Source organism: Plutella xylostella, chromosome 22, assembly GCF_932276165.1.
Source record: "Plutella xylostella chromosome 22, ilPluXylo3.1, whole genome shotgun sequence".
NCBI lineage: Eukaryota > Metazoa > Arthropoda > Insecta > Lepidoptera > Plutellidae > Plutella > Plutella xylostella.
Genome location: NC_064002.1, coordinates 2,290,703 through 2,311,150, shown reverse-complemented (window position 1 = coordinate 2,311,150; position 20,448 = coordinate 2,290,703). Strand labels below are relative to the sequence as shown.

At 37.6% G+C, this 20,448-nt stretch overlaps 3 protein-coding genes across 3 annotated transcripts in view; 2 read left to right on the top strand and 1 right to left on the bottom strand.

Moving 5' to 3' along the window:
• LOC105389863 (blood vessel epicardial substance) overlaps nt 1–8,578 on the top strand; it is a 55,182-nt gene extending 46,604 nt beyond the window's left edge. The window contains exons 7-8 of the mRNA XM_038105704.2: nt 2,889–3,071; nt 3,373–8,578. Of these exons, the coding sequence (XP_037961632.2) occupies nt 2,889–3,071; nt 3,373–3,590 (401 nt within the window). The 3' untranslated portion in view covers nt 3,591–8,578. The remainder of the gene's footprint in view (nt 1–2,888; nt 3,072–3,372) is intronic.
• A 5,548-nt stretch (nt 8,579–14,126) lies between these two features.
• On the top strand, nt 14,127–18,407 carry LOC105389846 (lipoamide acyltransferase component of branched-chain alpha-keto acid dehydrogenase complex, mitochondrial). The gene is made up of 9 exons (XM_038105610.2): nt 14,127–14,322; nt 15,241–15,413; nt 15,989–16,173; nt 16,469–16,593; nt 16,759–16,998; nt 17,196–17,462; nt 17,665–17,793; nt 17,883–17,954; nt 18,071–18,407. Exons 1-9 carry the CDS (start codon nt 14,242–14,244, stop codon nt 18,233–18,235), a joined length of 1,437 nt encoding a protein of 478 aa, XP_037961538.2. The 5' UTR covers nt 14,127–14,241; the 3' UTR covers nt 18,236–18,407.
• On the bottom strand, nt 18,356–19,996 carry LOC105389845. The gene is made up of 3 exons (XM_011561041.3): nt 19,261–19,996; nt 18,986–19,184; nt 18,356–18,707 (listed from the first exon to the last, which is right to left on the bottom strand). The coding sequence occupies exons 1-3, from the start codon at nt 19,687–19,689 to the stop codon at nt 18,511–18,513; spliced, it is 825 nt and encodes a 274-aa protein (XP_011559343.3). The 5' UTR covers nt 19,690–19,996; the 3' UTR covers nt 18,356–18,510.
• Between the last annotated feature and the right edge of the window lie 452 nt (nt 19,997–20,448).

Genomic DNA, 20,448 nt, shown 5'->3' with positions numbered 1-20,448 from the left:
GGCAGATGCGCTCAGACGCATAGACTAAATAGATACAAATTCCTTTAATTTTATTATTATTTTCTTCTTTTTTTTTTTTTTTCTCTATTTCTGGTTTCGTTCAACCATTTTTGTTATTTAGTGTTAGTCTTTTAGTTGCTTAGTTATACTATAGGTTAAGCATAAGCACGATTTGTTTAAATTAATTATGCTGTAAACACATATTTTGGATTTCAATTCAGATCTAAATTTATAGTACGTAATCATATTATTGTGATGTATTAATTGTAATCCGTTTTGTGTTTTAATAAATAAAATAAAATAAATAAAATAAATATATATGTAATAGTATATTTATATATGTATACTACTATTTATATTAATATAAAACATGATAGTTAATATATGTAGGTACATAATAGTTATTTATATTTATTTATTTTTAGCTTAGAACTTAATATGTTAGGTTATAGTTAGATATGTTGATGACGACCGAATGGCGTAGTGGTTAGTGACCCTGACTACTGAGCCGATGGTCCCGGGTTCGATTCCCGGCTGGGGCAGATATTTGTTTAAACACAGATATTTGTTCTCGGGTCTTGGATGTGCCCGTAAAATGGCAATAGGCCCGCCCCCTATTACATTGGGACTAACATAACACTCTGGCGAAAAGTGGGTGCAGCAATGCACCTCTGCCTACCCCGCAAGGGAGTACATTAGTACAAGGCGTGAGTGCGTGTGTTTTTTTTTTAGATATGTTTATTTAAATTTGGATTAGGTTACACTTGATTGTCTCTGTGTATACAGTAGTTTTATTTAATTTTAAGAGTTATAGGCTTACTTTTATTTCCACACCATAAAGGTTGACTGGAAGAAATCGCGTTTAGGCGATAAGTCCGCCTTTGTATATATATACTTGTATTGTTCTTTCTTGTACTTGTTAACTTTTACTTTAAACTGTGAAAATTGTGTATACATACAATAAAGTGTTTAAATAAATAAATAAAAATGATGAACAGTATTTTAATGAAAAGAGCCTTCCTGTAGTCTGTAGCATGAGCTACAGACTACAGGAACATGAGTGAAATGGCGTCGCCTTTTCTCAATCTATTACGGGTTGATAATGTGCGTGTCATTCCCTCATACCTGGACCCTCTACTACCCCAATTCCAGCGAGTAACTGATACACTCCGGTCATGAATTCAACATTCATCACTTTTCGACAAATATTTCAGAAAAGGAGGATATTTTATTGTGTATAAGTGTGTACTAACATTAGGTACGTTGTCTTTATTTTGTTTATTGAGCGTTAGTTATGACAATGTATATCAGACAGTTTATTGATTTATTATAAGTAATTATTAATCACATACTTAATAATTATAAGATGGTTTCGAATAGACAACAAAGTTGACTATAAAATGAAACGATAAATAGTGCTACGCCGCCGACCGTAGCGTCGTCGTAGCTCTCGCGTAGCGGATGCTACGAGCACTCGTAGCCCGTAGCAGGTACTTATTTTATTTGTTTATTTTTATTTATCACAAAGTTCAAACTTCTATGAGGTAGACTTGACACTAATTTGATATGCATCCTGCATGCGCCTAGATTCCCTTCGCATATTTTTTTTAATAATATATTTTTTTTTTTTAAAGACATTTATTTATAATAAAAACTTAGGCTAATACAATTTTTTTTCTGCCAAACTGCGTAACAGTTTGTTGGCAGACGCTCTCAGTTCTAATCTGAATTGTTATTTTAAATTTCTAAAATGTTATAAGTAGGTGATTTATGTTTTTCATGTGGAAAATAATATTGGTATTACTTAAGTTAGTTTCTATAACTTATTACATAATTAAATAAACTTTTAATACATAATATTAATCAATATAATAAATACTATATTGTATGTACTTGAAACAAAAACGAATCAAACGGCTGCCATCTACAAACCTGCCAGTATTTCCCCTGACATTGACATACCTCCCGGCGTTAGCTGGAAATAGGTTGTCAATATTTACGCACGTCTACATAAATTGATTTTCCCTAATGAAAACGGGCGCATATTTTCTAGATGAACCCACGAGCTGGTATTTGCGAGGTACAGTCGGCGCCACAATGCGGCCGGGACGGATGCTATTGATTTGTGAATAAATTCCACGCGACCCCTCCGCCTGGGTTCTACGCACTGTATTTTTAGGCACAGCCAGCCAGTGTCATCAACCCATTTTTTTGTTTATCTTTGTTTTTTTTCAAAGCGGGTAGTAATTGACCTCAATAATTGCAATAGATACGTGTTGTATATCAAACCTTGGGAAAGGCTGAGGTGAGCCTATTTACGTCTAGTAGAGGTTGATGATCATAATATCTGGAGTTGGCTGATGACGATAAATAGTTAGATAAACATAGTTAAGTAATGAATAGTTAAGAATACATTTAGTACTTACTCTTGTTTCGGTCTTTGGACATACATGGTTTGAATTTCCAATGTTTTTTCTAGGCATGTAAAAGCTATAAAGTTACCCGTCAATATTGGCAACGGTTGGAAACATAGTTGGAATAGTTTAGTTGATGAATGCGTGTTGTCGCCGACACCGCGGCGCAATACTGCAGCCAATTTATACACACATATTTTGTTTTGTGTTGACACTTTCATGCCAGTTTTGATATGTGTGTGTTGTTTCATTAACATGCTGACAGTTTATCGTTGTATTTTATACCGGAACTAATTTGTTCACCATCCAATAACTAAAGGACGTCTCATCGTTAAAATTTGTGTTTCCATAAACATTATGTTGTTTCATCCGTTACCTGTTTTCACTTTAGGTACAAAACACTGTCTGGGAGTTTTGGCTTGGAGTTCCGGGTTTTACAAACTTTCTTTAACCCCTCAACCGTCTCCCTTCCAGGCAAGGACATAACCCACAAGCTGTACTCCGTGAGCGAGGGGCTCACGACGACGGGGCTGAGCGAGCGGGACGCACTGCCGCCCCATCTCACTCGCTCGGCCAGCGTGGACGCCGTGCACGAGGGCACGCAGGGCCGCCTGCGCAGCCTCGACTGGAGGACGCGCTCCACCAAGATGCCTAAAGGTAAGGAAGCTGGTGAATTTTGGGGAAATATATTTGGTCTTAAAATGAACGGATCGGATACTTTGATTGTTGTTCCAAGGGTCCAAGGGGCAAAGACAGATATTCGTATCCGGTCTTGGATGTTCAAAGTTTATGCCCAAATGTGATGTACAACCACTTGCTAAGCTTGAAGATCATAGCAATTACCCTCCAATCTTGAAGGAGAGTCATATCTTACAGCGGACTATATTCGGCCTGTGTGTTTTTTTGGGTTCTGGGAGCATCTATCAAATAACTAAATCGAGAATGTTTATGTCGCCAGGCACGTCATACTGGCAGCCGATGGTCGCGCGTCAGTTCCTGCGCAACTCGCCGTTCGGTCGCAGCCTGACGCAGCCGCGGCTGCTCCCGCAGGCGTCGTCCAGCAGCCTGCAGGCGGCGCCGCGCGTGCGCAGCCCCCCGCGCCGCGCCGCCTCCTTCCGCCGCCCGCGCGAGGTCAAGTTCGCGGAGGCCGTCGCGCCGCCCGAGCCGCCCGTGTGACCCGCCGCCCCGCGCCCCGCGCCCCCGCGCGCCGCCCCCTGACCCCCGCCGCGGACGGACCACCCCGGCACCACCGACTTCTAGGCCCGTCCGCTGCTGACTCTACCCTCGTGCCGTGACCAGTGACTGTGACTCGCGAAGAGACGAGATCGAACTCCGTTTATAAATGTGTATTTATTGATTACGAAATACAAAGACGTTACAGCGATAGTTTAAAATCACTGATAGGATATGCGACTGTAGTGTGTAAAGTTTTTAGCAAGTGTTAATTATAATGATTCAAATATGTAATTCTAAAAGTATTTTAATGTTACATAATTGTTTACTAATGTTTAAGATGTGTTAAATTCGTGATAAATTATGATGTTATTGCGAGAATTTATACTAATACAAACCTATATCTTTGTTCGGAATTACCTATCGATATATTTTCATGCTATTTATTCTTTATACGTGATAAATTTAAACGCTACATTCAATTTACATCACCGCTACCTCCACGTCTAGGTAAATTATGTGAAACAATAATCGTACAACCTGGCCCGTTAACTTAGATACCATTAAGATAAAATAGAAAAAAAATATACAATAAACATTTCAAGAAATATCTAGAATAATCTAAATGTTCGGTGTGTAGTTGACCCATGAGCTTCTTGTAGAGTTAAAATGCATTTATAATCGTGTAAAGTGGCATCAGAACTGATACCTCCTTGCCAGTAAAAACATATAGGTTAAGAGAACCTTAAGCATCAGGATATAGAGGAGAAAATACAACGAATTTCATGTCTTATGGATCATTCTGTGCTTATAAATGTCCATTCATACCAAATATCGATGTCGTCTCGTCGTATACTTCCTTGTTAATGTAAAGTAATGTGTAATGCGCCTTCGGGAATGTTCTTAATAACATCAAGGCTCTGCCGGTTATACTCTTCTGAATACAAGATTAGAGAACTTTAAAAACATATTCTACGAAAATCGTCATAATATAATTGCGCTTTCAACGGAACAATTAAATATTAATAAATTATTCCATGCATTTCGATAATTCATCGCGTAAAATAGTTAGGTACTATTGGATAGAATGGCCGTGAAACTTACATAATAGAATTGTTACTAACACCATGAAGAAAAAACTGATGTCGTGAAATTTTTTCACTGCTAAATATACTTTCTTATGAAATATGTTATAGCCACTTTTGGATAAAAACATAAGCAAGTACATACCAATCTGTGTTTCCTGCTAAGGAAATCTAGTTAAGATCAATTCATAGCCTCGTCATAGTTTCTTGAGAGATTCTTGTCTCACAGTGATACAAAAGAGAGAGCCTAAACAAATAAATAGTAAAGGTTATGTACAATGGACTGCGAAGAAACCCACTCAGAGTGGCAATGCTACTAAGATGGATCATGTTTCTTTACAGTCCACTGTACAATCCCTGAAACATAATATAGATAAGTAACGGAATCTTCTTTGTAGGTGTATGTAAATCGTTTACTGCACGACGGCAGTAAATACCATCTCGTAAAGTTGTCGGTACTGTTGTTTCCATGTCGTTGTTTAGTTGGTGTCGTCGCTTCCCTTGTGGCGGCTCTAGGCCGTCAAAATCTATCGCCATCTTCACACTCGTAAATCTCGCGATGTAATCATAGTTTCAGTCAGTCTATGTCAGTAATTTGTGCATCAGCATCAAGGCCATAATTCTTAAACTGAAGGGCCTCCGTTGCGTTGAGTATCGGTTTCTGGTGTTCGCTTAACGCACGGAGGGCCTCATAGAGGTATTAAATATAATCGTTTACATCAGAATACCAATTACTATTATGCCATCATCATCATCACTTCTGCGTTGAATACATAACTAGAACTCCTAAACGCAAAACGCTACGAGTCAGGAGGTTGGCGATAGTGCTGAAGTAGTGTTTGTGTTACTGAAAAACTGTATATAAGCCTTGCCGGATGTAGTGTCCGACAATACGTAATTTACGAATACATATCGTTCTTCGTCTTGTTAGTACTTACTACTTACTTACGATTGGTGTAGTGACTCACTAGGAACTAAGCGCAAAATTCTACCTCTACGGTAAACATAGTGGTTTTGATTTCCCGCGTTTTATTACAATGTCCTTATGTCTTTAGACGTAAATTAGGAGTTACCCTGAACATAGTAGGTTAACAACTTTACCTAAAAACAACTATAACAAATGAACTAAACTCCATTTATCGCAATTCTCAAAGACGACATCATTTAAATTGGCACTCTCAGTATGCTCTAAGTAAAGTTACTTCAATACTAACTCTACAATAGTTAAACATTGGCCTTGTTCTTAACAAATACTTAAATTAAATAAATTAAAAAAAAACATTGTTGAAGGCTAGTGAAATTTTGATAACTAAATGACAACTAGACTTGAAATTATATCTACGTACTTATATCTAACGATAGGCGGTAAATTCTCCGGTTCTTACCACCACCAAACCTTACCACCGCGGCGTTTAATGTGTTAATATTGTAATTAATGTAAAATAATATTTAAGAAGCGCTTTCAGTACCTACTTAAATAACGACTACGACTACTAATACAATCTCCAATAATTGAGCAATGGATTTGAAACCTATGTATGTATAAGCGGTATAAGTATCTACTTCCGGTAAATCTATCTTCCAAGCAAACAATCTATGTAATCCTCAAAAACTACTTAAAACATACACTGAAAAGGTCTTCCATTATTTTTGGTATATCCCATATTCGTTACTGATTGTTGTAATTATCTGATGTTATAATGTATTATGTTACGATTTCAAATCCGAATGAAAAATATATAGGTACGAGTGATAATAATATCTAAGCGGCATGCTACATATATTGCACTCACGATAAACAATTTTGCTATTAAATAAAATAAATAAACATGTTTATCAGTGTTAGCGTACAATACATAAACTAGCTATTATATTTAACACTTCGCGTTACTTGTACAAAGAAAGGGATCAAATTTCTTTTGTACATATTAATTTAATGCTTAGTAAAATGTACAGTTAAATTAAAGCCATATATTTCATATCCGAATCGTTGGGTATCCGTTACTGGCAAAATGCCATGTCCTGAAATTGTACCGCCATTACCGAAGATATTTCACTAAGAACAAAATAATTTGGCCTTCGTACCTACATAGATAGTATCACATTTTGTATGATCAGTCGATCAGTTTAGCGCAACATGTACAAATTAACTTGATGGATGTATACATTTAATAAGTATAGCACATGCACAACGTAAATAAATGTTTAACTTAAATGTACTGACGAAAGCTTTTTAAGAAAATTCCGTTTATTGAGCTCTTAATGCAAACGGCTGATGTGATAAAATTATGCAATGATGTTGTTGTTTATTAATTTATTGTAAAAATCATGTACTTTAATCACAGCGAATTGAATACATACTAGGAACTACGAGCATCTACTCTGAAATAGACTCAATTATTAACGTTACAAGAATATTGTTGTTGTGAACCTGTTTTGAAGATTTAATTAGTAGATCTTGTACCTGCCTGTGTAAGTAGACCCGAAATGTAGGTAAGTAGACCCCCGTGTGACCCAGCCCACCTTTTGTTCTGATGCCATATGTGATGACCACTGTACGAGCCTTGGATGGACACATCTACAAATATGTATAATATTCTTTAATTAATGCGTGCAGAAAATACGAAGATTGTGTAAGAACATAAGTATTAATTGGTGATTTTGTAAGAAATTCATCGTAGGTTATTCTCAGAATTACATCAATAACATTCATCGATGAATGAACGATGATTTTGTACACAATTATCTCACTAATCTTGAATCAGTTTTAGATGTGTCCTCCAACATGTTACCTCCAGAAATGAGTGTGAAATCGCTACAGCTAGTTGTAGTTACATAATAGTAATGTGTGTACTCAAGCAATGGTGTACATAGTATAATACATAGCAGACACTTGGCAAAGCGCCTCTGTGATACACATTAGTTGTTTTAATTATATTAGAAGTGGTTGTCGATCGAGCGCGAGGTGTGTTTTTAGTCTTAGCTGAAAAATACTGCAAGTTCAGGCAAAAAAAGAGATAAATATCCACCCACAAGGCTAAAGTTTCATAAAAATCTGCAGACTTTCCCCGTGCAATTTTTTTATCAAGTCACAGGTTTTCATGAAATGTGATATGAAAACCTATGACTTAATAAAACTGTTCGCACGAGGAACAACTCAAAAAAAAGCAAATGCGCTGTTTTAAAACCTGGAACACATCTCGCCTGGCAACAGCTGTTACATACCTACACACAGACCCCAAGCACACTATAATTCACTTTTCTTAAACGCATAAACTTTCTAACAGCAGAAATATGCATAAAAATATAAGGAATAATCTCATGGAATTGAAGTAAGGTGAATATATCTGCTTACTCGGTCTACATTAAATCTGCAACCCAATATCTCGTGCTTGGGGTTTAGTACCATTAGTGCGGGTTTCGATAGTTTATGAAAAGTCAGAAAGTTAACTATCACAGAATGAGAGCAGTCAGTACATAGGAGGTACAGGAAAAAAGCTACATTGGCCACCCCATCGCAAACACTTTGATTTTATGATCCACTGTCGGGTGAAACACACAAGAAGAATACAAACGATTTATATTATTTGAATGCATTGATAAAATATTATTTGTTTTATCTTCAACCCATGAGTCTAATAAGTACCTATCAAACTGTTTGCGCTGGGGTTGGGGTGGCATACGTATCTCTTTTGCTGACAGTACACAATGCACACACCTGTGCAGAAAGTAAACTTTTTGATTAAAATTGTAAACTGTTAAAACCTGCTCGAAGGGTACCTACTGGTATTTCTGACTATGAATTGTCGTGCATCTCATTACTTGAAATAACGTTATTGACATTATTGTATTTATTCACTTTATTAACATGTTTATTATATCTTTAATAAAAACAAATTGCTTATATGGACTACTTTGATTCGTCTTCACTCACATACCTACGAGTAGTAACTTAGTTCTTTCATCGACGTTGACCTCCACACTCACTTGTTATTTAAATATTGAATTTGTATTCCAAATCTTACTTCATTATCATAATACTGATATCGTCATCGTCACGACGTACGATGTGAAGTTAGCAGCGAACTTAATATGGAAACAATACGGGCCTTTTCTAATAAAAATAAAGTGTGTTATACCTACTTACAGACATATATCATTACGTTATCATTAGCCACTAGAGAGATGGCGCTAGTGAGCCAGTTATAACATCGGATAGAACATAAATAATTCTTTTAAATTGTGAAATCTAGTTAAAGTTCCCAAAAAACACCGTGCTTACCCGTATAAAACCCTAATTTGTGTGGATAACTGTTATCAACGCGGTTGGTTCCATAATAGCAGTGAAAATCAAGATAAAAACATTGTAACGGTCAAACAGTTTCAAAACATTACCAGTGAAGTTTAGTGAATCTGAGTGCCACCAGATTAAACATAATTATAGTGCATAAACTACGCATGCATCCGTGAGTAAATATTATAAAATCTATCAAAGTGGAAGAAACATAACCTTAAATTATACTTGTTAAATTGGAATATCATCTTCACTACGCCATTTAATTACCACTAACGACATCTATGGACGAGTAGCAGAACTCACAAATACCTCCAATACACACCCAACGAAAGAGTACCACACTATTACACTAGATGGCGCTTATTATGAAATAATATAAGTATCATATGTAGAGCTGATTGATAGAGTCATATCTCAAGTAAAGTGTAGAGTTTAAAAGGAGAGTTATATTTGGAACTTAAATAAATAAAAAAAAAAAAAAAAAAAAAAAATGGGAGACAGCAGTAATGCAACACTATTAATAGCCATAAATAAAATAGGTACAGATTTAAGTTTAAGATTAAGTAACTTGGAAGATAAAATCGAATCAACAGAAACAAGAATTACTACAAAAATTAACCATAATATTGATGAAAAGTTCGGAAAACTGCAAGAAGAGGTTGATTTACTTCAATCTAAACAGCTTGAACAAGAACGAAGAATTGATGCTCTTGAAAGACAACTGAAGAGAAGAAATTTAATTATATTTGGGATAGCAGAGGAAGAAAAATCATATCATGAGCTGGAGAAGATTGTCCTAGAACTCCTGAGTGGAAAATTAGATGTAGAATGCACACAAAGCGAGATTCAGGAAGTTAAACGCATTGGAGTTAAGAAAAGTGGAGACAAACCGAGGCCTATCCTACTTACTATTGCAAGCATGGGCAAAAAAATTGAAATATGTCAAAACAAACATAAGTTACAGGACACTGGGTCCTACATCAAAGAAGACTACTCAAAAAAAGTACTAGAGATAAGAAAATCTCTACAAGAGGATTTAAAACGTGAAATTGGAAATGGGAACCGGGCATACTTGAAATATGACAAACTCATAGTCATACCAAAATCAAACAAAAGAGCCTTGTCGGTAAGTCCTAACAAGAACGAAAAATCTAGTACTTTGATATCGCCGCAAACGACGCCAAATGAACAAGTAACTAAGAAAAATAAAAGATCCACTAACTCGAGTCCAAGAACAAACAACTCTATCGTGAATTTTATGAATAGGAACAATTCTATGAATCACCAGAGACCATGCATAGCTAGCTCTAGCTCGGATAAAACAGATAAAATGAAAGAAAACAAAACAAATTCTCAAAAAAAATAACAACAATCACACAGGCTCCTCCTATGCACGCCACCGCAACGAATTGAAACCAAAAATAAAGAAATTAATATTACGAAACAAAAGGATAACATAAACTTTCCCAGTACGGTTGGTCCCCGCGGGAGATGTAGACCACAACCCCCCATCCAAAATACTGAATCAAAACAAATCGACAACAACTTGTACATAGGAACCTTCAACGTCAGAGGGCTGGTTGATCCGCACCGACAATATCTTCTAGATCACGCCTTAAAAAATATCAAATGGGATATTATAGGACTATCAGAGGTAAAGAAAGAGGGTACAGAAATATTGGAAAAAGAAGAGTACGTCTTTATGTACCATGGAGAGAGAAGTGGAACAAACGGTATAGGATTTATAATCAAAAAGAAATTCAAAGAAAATATAGTCGATTTTAAGCCGATCTCAGATAGAGTTGCGCGACTTAGCTTAAAACTAGGGAACTCTAAAACACTCAACTTAATTCAAGTTTATTTTCCAACCGGCCGAGCTTCGTGGGAAGAGATAGAGAAGACGTACACCGATATATCAGCCGCTGTGGGAGATTGTAAAGAACCGATAATATTGGGTGATTTTAATGCTAAGATAGGGCTCCCAATGGCGGAAGATAAGTTTACAATGGGCCCATGGGGATATGGCACCAGAAATGAAAGAGGTTCAAAACTTCTCGAATTTTGTAGAGAAAACCAACTCTACATTTGGAACTCACACTTTAAAAAGAAACCTAAACAAAGATGGACTTGGAGATCCCCAGATCAAGTAACGCGTAACGAAATAGACTTCTTCGTAGCTAACAAGAATGAGAGAGTACAAAATTTACAGGTCATCAATACCCAATACCCTAGTGATCACAGACTTTTAAGGTGTACCTATAAATACGCAACCAACCTACAAGAAAATAAAAAATCAAGAAAAACATTCACAAGAAAAAAGGCAAAATTGTCTCCAATAGAAGCGGAATCTTTAAAAAATATATTTAGACAACTGACAGAAAATGGAAACGATTCCGGAATACAAGAACGATACGACGAAATTATAGCAAAAATAACAAAATCATTGTCAATGCTACCACAAACTTGTGATGACAAAAATATCGACCACTTTGTAACACCAGATATCGAAAATTTAATTCATGAGAGAATAGAGCTTCAGAATAAAACAAATAAGAACAAACTTGAAAAGCGACGATTAAGTAAACTCTATAAAGAAATAAAGAAAAAAATTAAGAAAGCTATGAAACAATATAAATTTAAGGTCATAGAAGAAAGTTTAGAGAAAAGAGGATCTGTTAAACTAGCGAATAAACAACTTCAAACATCTATCTCATGGATACCGGCACTCCATGATAAAAAAGGTGGCAGCTCTACGAACCGTATTGATTTACTGGACATTGCATCAGATTTCTACAAAAACCTATACACAGAAACGGCACAACTCTATCAGAGTAAAGTATCAAACTATACAGATGACGAAGTTCCACCACCATTCTTAGAGCGAGAAATCCAACATGCCATAGAGTCACTTAGACTGTCGAAAAGCCCTGGAGAAGATGGCATCACAAATGAAATCTTAAAAGCAATCGTAGAGCCTTTGACACCTCTACTTACCTATCTGTTTAATGAAATAATAAGTCAAAAGATAATTCCACAACAATGGGAAACTGCAGTGATAAGACTACTCTACAAAAAAGGTGACCCCAAAGAAATTGGTAATTATAGGCCAATTAGTCTTCTCCAGACAATTTATAAACTGTTCACTCAGTTAATACTTAAACGAATATCGCAAACACTAGACTTCAATCAACCGAGAGAGCAGGCCGGTTTCAGAGCTAAGTTCTCCACAACTGACCACATGTTCACATTGACCCAGATCGTTGAAAAATTCTCAGAATTCAAAAAAACTATATACATTGCATTTGTGGATTACGCAAAAGCATTTGATTCCATATTACATGATCCACTGTGGCATGCTCTAAAAGAACAAGGAGTCCCCAAACAATACGTTGAAATATTAAAGGAAATCTACTCTAAAAGCAAGGGAGTAGTCAAACTAGAGCGGAAGGGCGACCCCTTCGTTATCAAACGAGGAGTGAGACAAGGAGACCCTGTTTCCCCAAAACTCTTTACAGCTCTATTAGAATACACCTTTAGAAGATTAAATTGGGACTCTATTGGACTGAACATTAACGGAGAGCAACTAAATCATCTGAGATTTGCTGACGACATAGTGCTCCTGAGTGAAAGCCATGAAGAGTTACAATTTATGCTCAGCACATTAGATGAGCAAAGTAGAGCGTGCGGATTAGCTATGAATCCCGATAAAACATGTATACTCACAAACGGCGAACAGAAAGACACACTTGTCCAAGGGAAACTAGTAAACTACGTCCAAAACTATGTCTACCTGGGTCAAAATATTGCTATGGAAAACTGGGGCATCAAAGAAGTGGAGAGAAGAGTAGCGAAAGCGTGGAACAAATACTGGTCGTTGAAAGATGTCTTCAAATCCAACTTGCCATTAGGACTAAAAAAGAAAGCCTTCGACTCTGTAGTACTGCCGACGCTGCTCTACGGCTGTCAGACCTGGCCTCTTACAAAAACAATAACCAAAAAATTACAAGTTTTCCAAAGATCGGCAGAAAGAAGTATGTTAGGCTTAAAACTAAAAGACAGAGTGAGGGCGTTGGACATCAGACATAAAACAAAACTCATAGACGCAGTAGAGATGGCATGTAGCTTAAAATGGAGATGGGCTGGCCATATATCACGAGTGACAGATGGACGATGGAGCGAAAGGGTGCTGCACTGGCAGGTACGGGACACTCGGCGCGGGCGAGGCAGGCCGCGGCGGCGCTGGGTGGACGACATCGTGCAGCTGGCGGGCAGGACCTGGACGCGGCTCGCGGCAGACAGGGACCACTGGAGACGGATGGAGGAGGCCTACGTCCAACAATGGACGTCCCAGACTATTATTATTTAAGAAATACTTGCATGATTTAAATAAATTTTTATGTTTGTTTAATGGAATTTAAATTATTAATATTAATTAAGGCTTAATTTAGTAAATTATATTAGTTATTGCTATTGGTTTGTATGATAGTAATGTTTATTAAATTAATCTAATTATGCATTTAAATTATTAATATTAATAGTAGGTAATTTTGTAAAAAATATAATTTGGTAAATGATATTTAAAATTTAATAATTTGTTAATGAAATGTTGAATTTTTAGGTTAATAAAATGAAATATTTATTTTAATTTTATACTATGAAATATTTAACTAATGATTTAATTATTATAATTTTAATGTATTCTCTATCGCATGGAATTTCTATTAAGTTTGGGAAAATAAAGGCTATAATAATAAATAAAATAATAATATCATTAGCCACACCTCTATAAATTTTTGATGTTTGCCAAACTATTTAAATTCGTTTTTTATGTTTGGCTTTAGTTAAACAAGCAAGTATAGTTAATGTTATGAACACATAACACAATAAAATGTGCCACTTGAGCTATAGTATAGGTGGTAATGCTAACTTCAAAATTAAATGCCGCATGGCCACCTCTGAATATACCTATTACCTATACTTACAAACAATGGGCCAGGTATTTAAGCTATTATTTATTCTTGGATATATCCTAGGTCCTAGAGTAGAGGTTCTCTGATATTACCGAAGGTATCCACCAAATTTATAATTACTTAGGTACTTATTACTTATCATTATTTACTTTTTTAATTTGTTTAACTAATCGCGAGTGCTGCTATCTTCGTGCATGTTATCGGCAGTGGGCCGCGGGCACCGGCTTCGAAAACACGTATTGAATATGTGTTTTTAATTAATATTTAAGCATATAATTAGGTAGAAAAATTGTAAATTAAATATGGCTTCAATCGTTCGGAGGAGCTTGGCTTCAGCTAGAAATGTGAAGAGATACCGGAAAGTTACAGTTTTCATGCAGACGGTAAGTACTTAAATACATTTTACCTACTTTGTTCTAATTTTATGCATAGATATGTATAAAATTAGTAAACATTTGGTTAAAATTTAACACTATCCACTTGTATGTATGTCCACCACTCTTACCATTCTCACATGATATTTTGCATGTCAACAATTAACGTAACTAGTTATCTCCAAAACATAAGTTGGAAATCCCCGACATTTAAAAAAATAGCATTATGGCTTATGGAAATGGTGAACAGCTGAAACATGGCTGAAAGATGTTGGTGAAATATGGCTACGAACTTAGAACAAACTAGATGAAGACAATCGAATAACAAAAAATACTGCATTCATCCTTTTTATAGCTTATTAACTAGACAGATAGACATGACATGCATACAAATATAATGTAGATCTTATAACACTCCTCTTTTGTCCATTAGCCTATATTTATATAGACTCGATCACCTTACGCAATACCTAACTATAGATCATTTGATGTAACAATTAAAACGAGTTTCGTAAAGAACTCTCATATACATAGTGATAAGAGATATGAATATTAAATAACAACTAGTGATATCATTATCATGTTGCTAGCAAACAAGTAAACTACAAAAACACACTCATTTATTTTGATCAAATTCGGGTTTTATGAAAATTATTGTCAAGTCATTTAGTATTTTTTTAAGTATTTAGGTTAGATTGTTGAACAACCTTGTCCTTTAAAGTTTACAGTAAGTACCTATAGGTATAAGTAATAAATTTTAAACTATTAACGAACTAGGCACTAACGAACAAAACTATAATTATGTCTAAGTAAATACTGGATTTAAAACTGTACGTATACATACAGACCGCACTATTATATATTCCTACCAATTTTATTCCTGTGTGTACCTAGGTATTAACTACTATTTTATTCTGTAAATTTCAGGAGCGACACCAATCAATACTGGCCACAAAAAACACGAGAGAAAACCAGAAGCCAAAACATGAGAGCAGTTTCCACTCGAGAGCGTTTAGAACCAGCGCCGCCGCGAACAAGATTGTCGCCTTCCACCTGTCCGACATAGGCGAGGGCATACGGGAGGTCGTCATTAAGGAATGGTCAGTATATTCATGTTACTTAAAGTATTAAGCATACGGTTTCAGAGCGGTTCAGAGGGTTGAGCTAGAGTGAGCTTCACGAATACGATATTTCAGACAGCTACTCAGCAATGAGTATAACCACTACTCTGTATATTGCGTGAAAGCATAGAATAACAAGTACATTTCTATGGTGAAAGCTTCTTGAAATTTTTATTTCGTAAAAAGGGGCCACGCTCATGTGATATATACCATTCAGAATAGTCTTAGAGACTATAGGTACGTACGCATAGTTTTCCAACCAACCGTAAGTTGATTCATGACCACAACGATTTGTTTCTTACCCATAACGAGATCACATCATAGGCTAGATTAGACAAACATGTAGAATTTAAAATAGTTTCATTTTATCCATTCAACTACGGAACCTTACAATACTATAATACCTAATTATCTTATCCCGCAAAAGGTTGTCTGGTAGATACAGCCGCCGTTTTGTACTATTATTTTATTTTATAAGTTGTTTTTTTGTAATACTTTATTTCATGGTGCAAAATAAAGAGTACTATTCTACTAAACCCAACCCTCCCCTCCAGGTTCGTAAAAGTGGGCGACTCAGTCCAGCAGTTCGACAACATCTGCGAGGTGCAGAGCGACAAGGCGGCCGTCACCATCACCAGCCGGTACGACGGCGTGGTCTCCCGCCTGTATCACGAAGTGGACCAGACGGCTAAAGTCGGCCAGCCATTGGTGGACATTGAGGTCGCTGATGATGGTGCAGGTGAGTGATTGTGTAAAACTAAACTAACTAACTAGGTTTAGAGTGGAAAGTTATGTCTGTATGTCGCACTGTGGCTCTGAAAAGGATGATGCTTCTTAAATGAAATGTAACACAAATTCTTACAATTTCAACTACTGGCAACTAAGTGGCTGTGATTGGCTTATCATTTCACCACTGTGAAAAATGCTGCCACTGGTCCAGCTCTGGTGTTTGTCTCCTTCACACTAAGAAGAACAATATTAATTAACTGATAACAGTAATATACCATTACTGATCAATGTATTCTGCTTTTCAGCATCAGCCCCAACTTCCAGTGCAGACGCAACCCCGAAACCAGAAGCCACTAAAGACACAGCCACAAACCAAAGAGTAAAAGTATTGACCACTCCATCAGTCAGAAGAATCGCATCACAGTTTCAGGTAATAAACCATTGTATTATCGCAATTTTGATACTAAGTAGCTATCTGGCGCACAAACGTCTCTGACTCCCAACTTTACCGTTTTAGTTTTGATAGTAAGAAGACGCAGAAGAATCTGATAAAATCCATCAGCTCAATAATAAAATTATCTCTATAAAATTCCAGGTAGACCTGAGCACAGTGAAATCAACCGGGAAAAACGGACGCATAATGAAAGAGGACATTCTCTCCCATCTCAACATGTCTTCAGACAAGTCCAACGAGGTACCTGCTGCAAGCTTCGTGGCCGCCGAGACTATACCGGTGGCTGTCGCCAAGGCGTCCGCTGTGCTCGTGAGGGAAGATCGGACGGTGCCCATCTCTGGCTTCACTAAAGCCATGGTCAAGTCTATGACGGAGGCTATGGTAAGTTTAGGTTTTGTATAAGTTACCCAAAACGTTGCTTGAAGCTTTATATTGATATGCAGGCTAGACTTACATTCAGCGTATGCGAGAGCAGAACAATCTGTTATATGCTGTGCTGGCTGCGTTGCCTGCGTCTCAGCACACGCCTAATCTTTTGGGACATTGAAACAGACGAAAAACTACATATACTCTTACAGAAAATCCCTCACTTCGGGTTCAGCGACGAATACGACGTGACAAAGCTGGTGGCAGCCCGCAGCGAGCTCAAGGACCTGGCAGCAGCACGAGGGGTGAAGCTCACCTACATGCCGCTCATAGTGAAGGCAGCGTCCCTGGCGTTGTCAGAGTACCCCGTGCTCAACGCCAGTCTCGACGCCGGCTGCGAGAATCTCATCTACAAAGCCAACCACAATATTGGAGTCGCTATGGACACGCCTAATGGGCTTGTTGTGCCGGTTATCAAGGTGATTATGATAATTTTAAAATGGTGTGCTAAGCTTTTAACCATCGTTATGTGTTAACACTTTAGTACCTCCAGTAGTATAGATAAGTTACCTGATGTAAACGAGTATGATGATGATAGAATAAGTAATCGTATAGGAAATTAGGAAGTAGAATTGAAGTTACAAATGACACCTAACTACGGAATTTCATCCTTTTTTTCAGAATGTGGAGCAGAAATCTATTCTGGAAATAGCACAAGATCTGATGAGTCTACAAGAAAAGGGATCAAAAGGACAGTTAGGACTCAGCGACCTGACTGGAGGAACCTTCACTATCTCTAACATTGGCATTGTAAGTACTTATCAACACTACGCCAGTAGTCTATTGAAAATCTCCTGCTAATGCTATCCAGTTAATTACCTAATAAAATGTATTTTCAGGTCGGAGGAACATACACAAAGCCGATTATTCTTCCACCTCAAGTGGCGATAGGAGCACTGGGCAAAATTCAGGTAGGTACTAAAATAATATTAGGTAGCAAGGAATTTTAAAGACATACCTTCTGTAGTTCCTAGTCTAAGCAAAATAAATGCATATTTCTTTGATTAGAAAAATACGTAAATTCCAGGTGTTGCCAAGATTCGACGCGAGCGGTAACGTGGTCCCGGCGCACATCCTCACAGTGAGTTGGTCCGCGGATCACCGCGTCATCGACGGCGTCACCATGGCCAGGTTCTCGGAGCAGCTTAAGAGCTACCTGGTCAACCCTTACAACTTCCTTCTGGAGCTGTGAACTGTGGACTTCGTAAGGTGCCCACGGATGAATAATTTATTGATGACGGAGATGCCATCGTGTTGTGAAAAATAATGAATACAGTGACCCGTTGTTGGTTTTGAGAGAAAAAGTCAGGAATGAAGTGTTAAACTATTTATATTTTATTAAAAATTCATGTAAAACTGTGTAATCTCTCTCTTACTCCAACACTCCATCAAAAACTTTCGCCAGCATTTTGCCAGCCGGAAGCGAAGTCAGCCTTCAAACCGAAACCAAAGGCAATTTCTTGCCTATCACATAATAGGTCTCCGCCGAAGAACTTGGAACCGGGTTATCTTGAAGTAGGCTATCGTCCACTCCGGTATGCAGTGCGGGGTGTAGTCTCTGTGGAATCTGGCGAATATCTCCGTGAACACCAGAGCTTCGACACTTTGTATGGGCACCCATTTCAATGCTAGAAACGCCATGTCTACATCACAGTATCGTTTATCTGAAAATAAGAAAGAATGTCACACATTTACATCCAATTCAAAGGTATGTCGAAATTGGTTCGACTGCTGTTTAGACGTACGAAATAAAGAAGGCAAAATGGAATTCAGAGGATTAGGTCACTACTGCTAAAAGATCTGCTAGGTAGGTATAAAGGATTTTTAAAATTATGAGGATATTTTCTCCCTTATCTGCCGAAAATTTGAAATTGATAAGTTGGACATGGCTTCTATGTAATCGTAAATACCACTTTAAACTCAAACCCAACCCATATCTCACCGGCAACTTTGATGAAGTAGATCTTCCTGGGCGCCGTGACCTGTATGTCATCATGGTCGAGGGCCAGCAGCGCGCGCTGTCGCTCGCTGTAGTGCCGGTCCAGCTCGCGCATCAGGCTGAACTTGGCCGGCTTCGTCAGCAGCCCGTTCAGGCTCTTGAACTCGCCGTCGCTTATGAGATGGGTCACCCGGGATATGGCCTAGAAAGGAGAGAAATTTAAGTATACGTAAGTACCAAATATGCCACCACCGGGACTAGGGTGATTCCAAACTTACTTGTTTAGTTCCAAACTTGAAATCAGTCTCCACAAACGTTGGATCCCAAAGTCTCCTTAACACATTGAAGTCAATTTTAAGCATCAGCCATTTGAAAGGATTTTGAACCAATATTAGTTTCGGCACTCGCTTCCTCTGGTCATCAGTTTTGTCGTCATTCTTGCGAAAGAAGAACGTTCGCGATATACTGTTCAATAGTTTCGATGAAAAAGTGCCTTCTAGCGTTGGTTTCTTCGCTGGCTTCTCAAGTTGACGAAAGTTAAGGAAACTGTTAATTGTGTCGGTCCAACTAGTGGAGGGTGTTGGTGGCTGGTGCCTCGGGACGGGGCAACAGACTCTTGGGTGGGGGTAATGATTGAGGAGAGTGCCTGAAGCGAGGCGCCCTGCCAGGCGCGGACATTGCCTCACGAAGTAGCTCGTGCTTGCCATGACCACTCAGCGCAGCAAACTCTGGCTGCAGAGCTCGTTGAGTGATCAACTGTCGGTGCTCCTGGCTACTACCACATGCCTCTTGCAAGGCAGAGAGGTAGGTATAACACGAGCTTCGTGAGCAATATCTCCATTTATAAACAACCCCCTACCATCCTACAGCGCACATCCCAAGCGCAGATGGATGTTGTTAAGAGGACAGCGGCAGCAGGTAACTGTATGTTTTCATACTGCCGCTGTATCTATTTACCAAAATTTTACATGACCACACAATATAAATAAACTTATGAAAGAGACACTTGTCGACCACTTGTCAAACTAATTGTGGTCTTTGATTGACACCAGACATTCGTCTAACATTGTTTATGCTACGTGATAAAGGTTTTATTAGATTCATAATCATTATCCTAATGATGGGTCAACGTAGTCCACTCCTCCTTAATATAAATTAGCATCAGCTTGGCCGATATTTTTAACACAGTCATTTCTAGGTACCCATGTATACTTATAGTTACCTAAATTCCATGTCGCTTAAAAAACATAGCGGACAATATTTATTATTATTATGTAGTGTTATTAATAGATTCTCCGACTCCCAATATACTATGGAGATATTACGAAGAGATAGCAAAAATTATACTAAATTGATAAAATAAGGGAAACAATAAGTAATATAAAAATACAAGATTTGAAACATATCAACAGCTTAAGATAAAGGTACAGGACCTCACATCGATTTAGATGACTATCTACCTAATA

Excerpts from the sequence above, each read along its gene's own strand:
- LOC105389846 (XM_038105610.2), top strand. The coding sequence starts at position 14,242 with ATGGCTTCAATCGTTCGGAGGAGCTTGGCTTCAGCTAGAAATGTGAAG. Across the intron at positions 15,414-15,988 it reads GAGGTCGTCATTAAGGAATG|GTTCGTAAAAGTGGGCGACT; the intron begins GTCAGTATATTC and ends CCTCCCCTCCAG. Across the intron at positions 17,794-17,882 it reads CTATCTCTAACATTGGCATT|GTCGGAGGAACATACACAAA; the intron begins GTAAGTACTTAT and ends ATGTATTTTCAG.
- LOC105389845 (XM_011561041.3), bottom strand. The coding sequence starts at position 19,689 with ATGGCAAGCACGAGCTACTTCGTGAGGCAATGTCCGCGCCTGGCAGGG. Across the intron at positions 19,185-19,260 it reads TCAAGTTTGGAACTAAACAA|GCCATATCCCGGGTGACCCA; the intron begins GTAAGTTTGGAA and ends TCTCCTTTCTAG. Across the intron at positions 18,708-18,985 it reads CTACTTCATCAAAGTTGCCG|ATAAACGATACTGTGATGTA; the intron begins GTGAGATATGGG and ends TCTTATTTTCAG.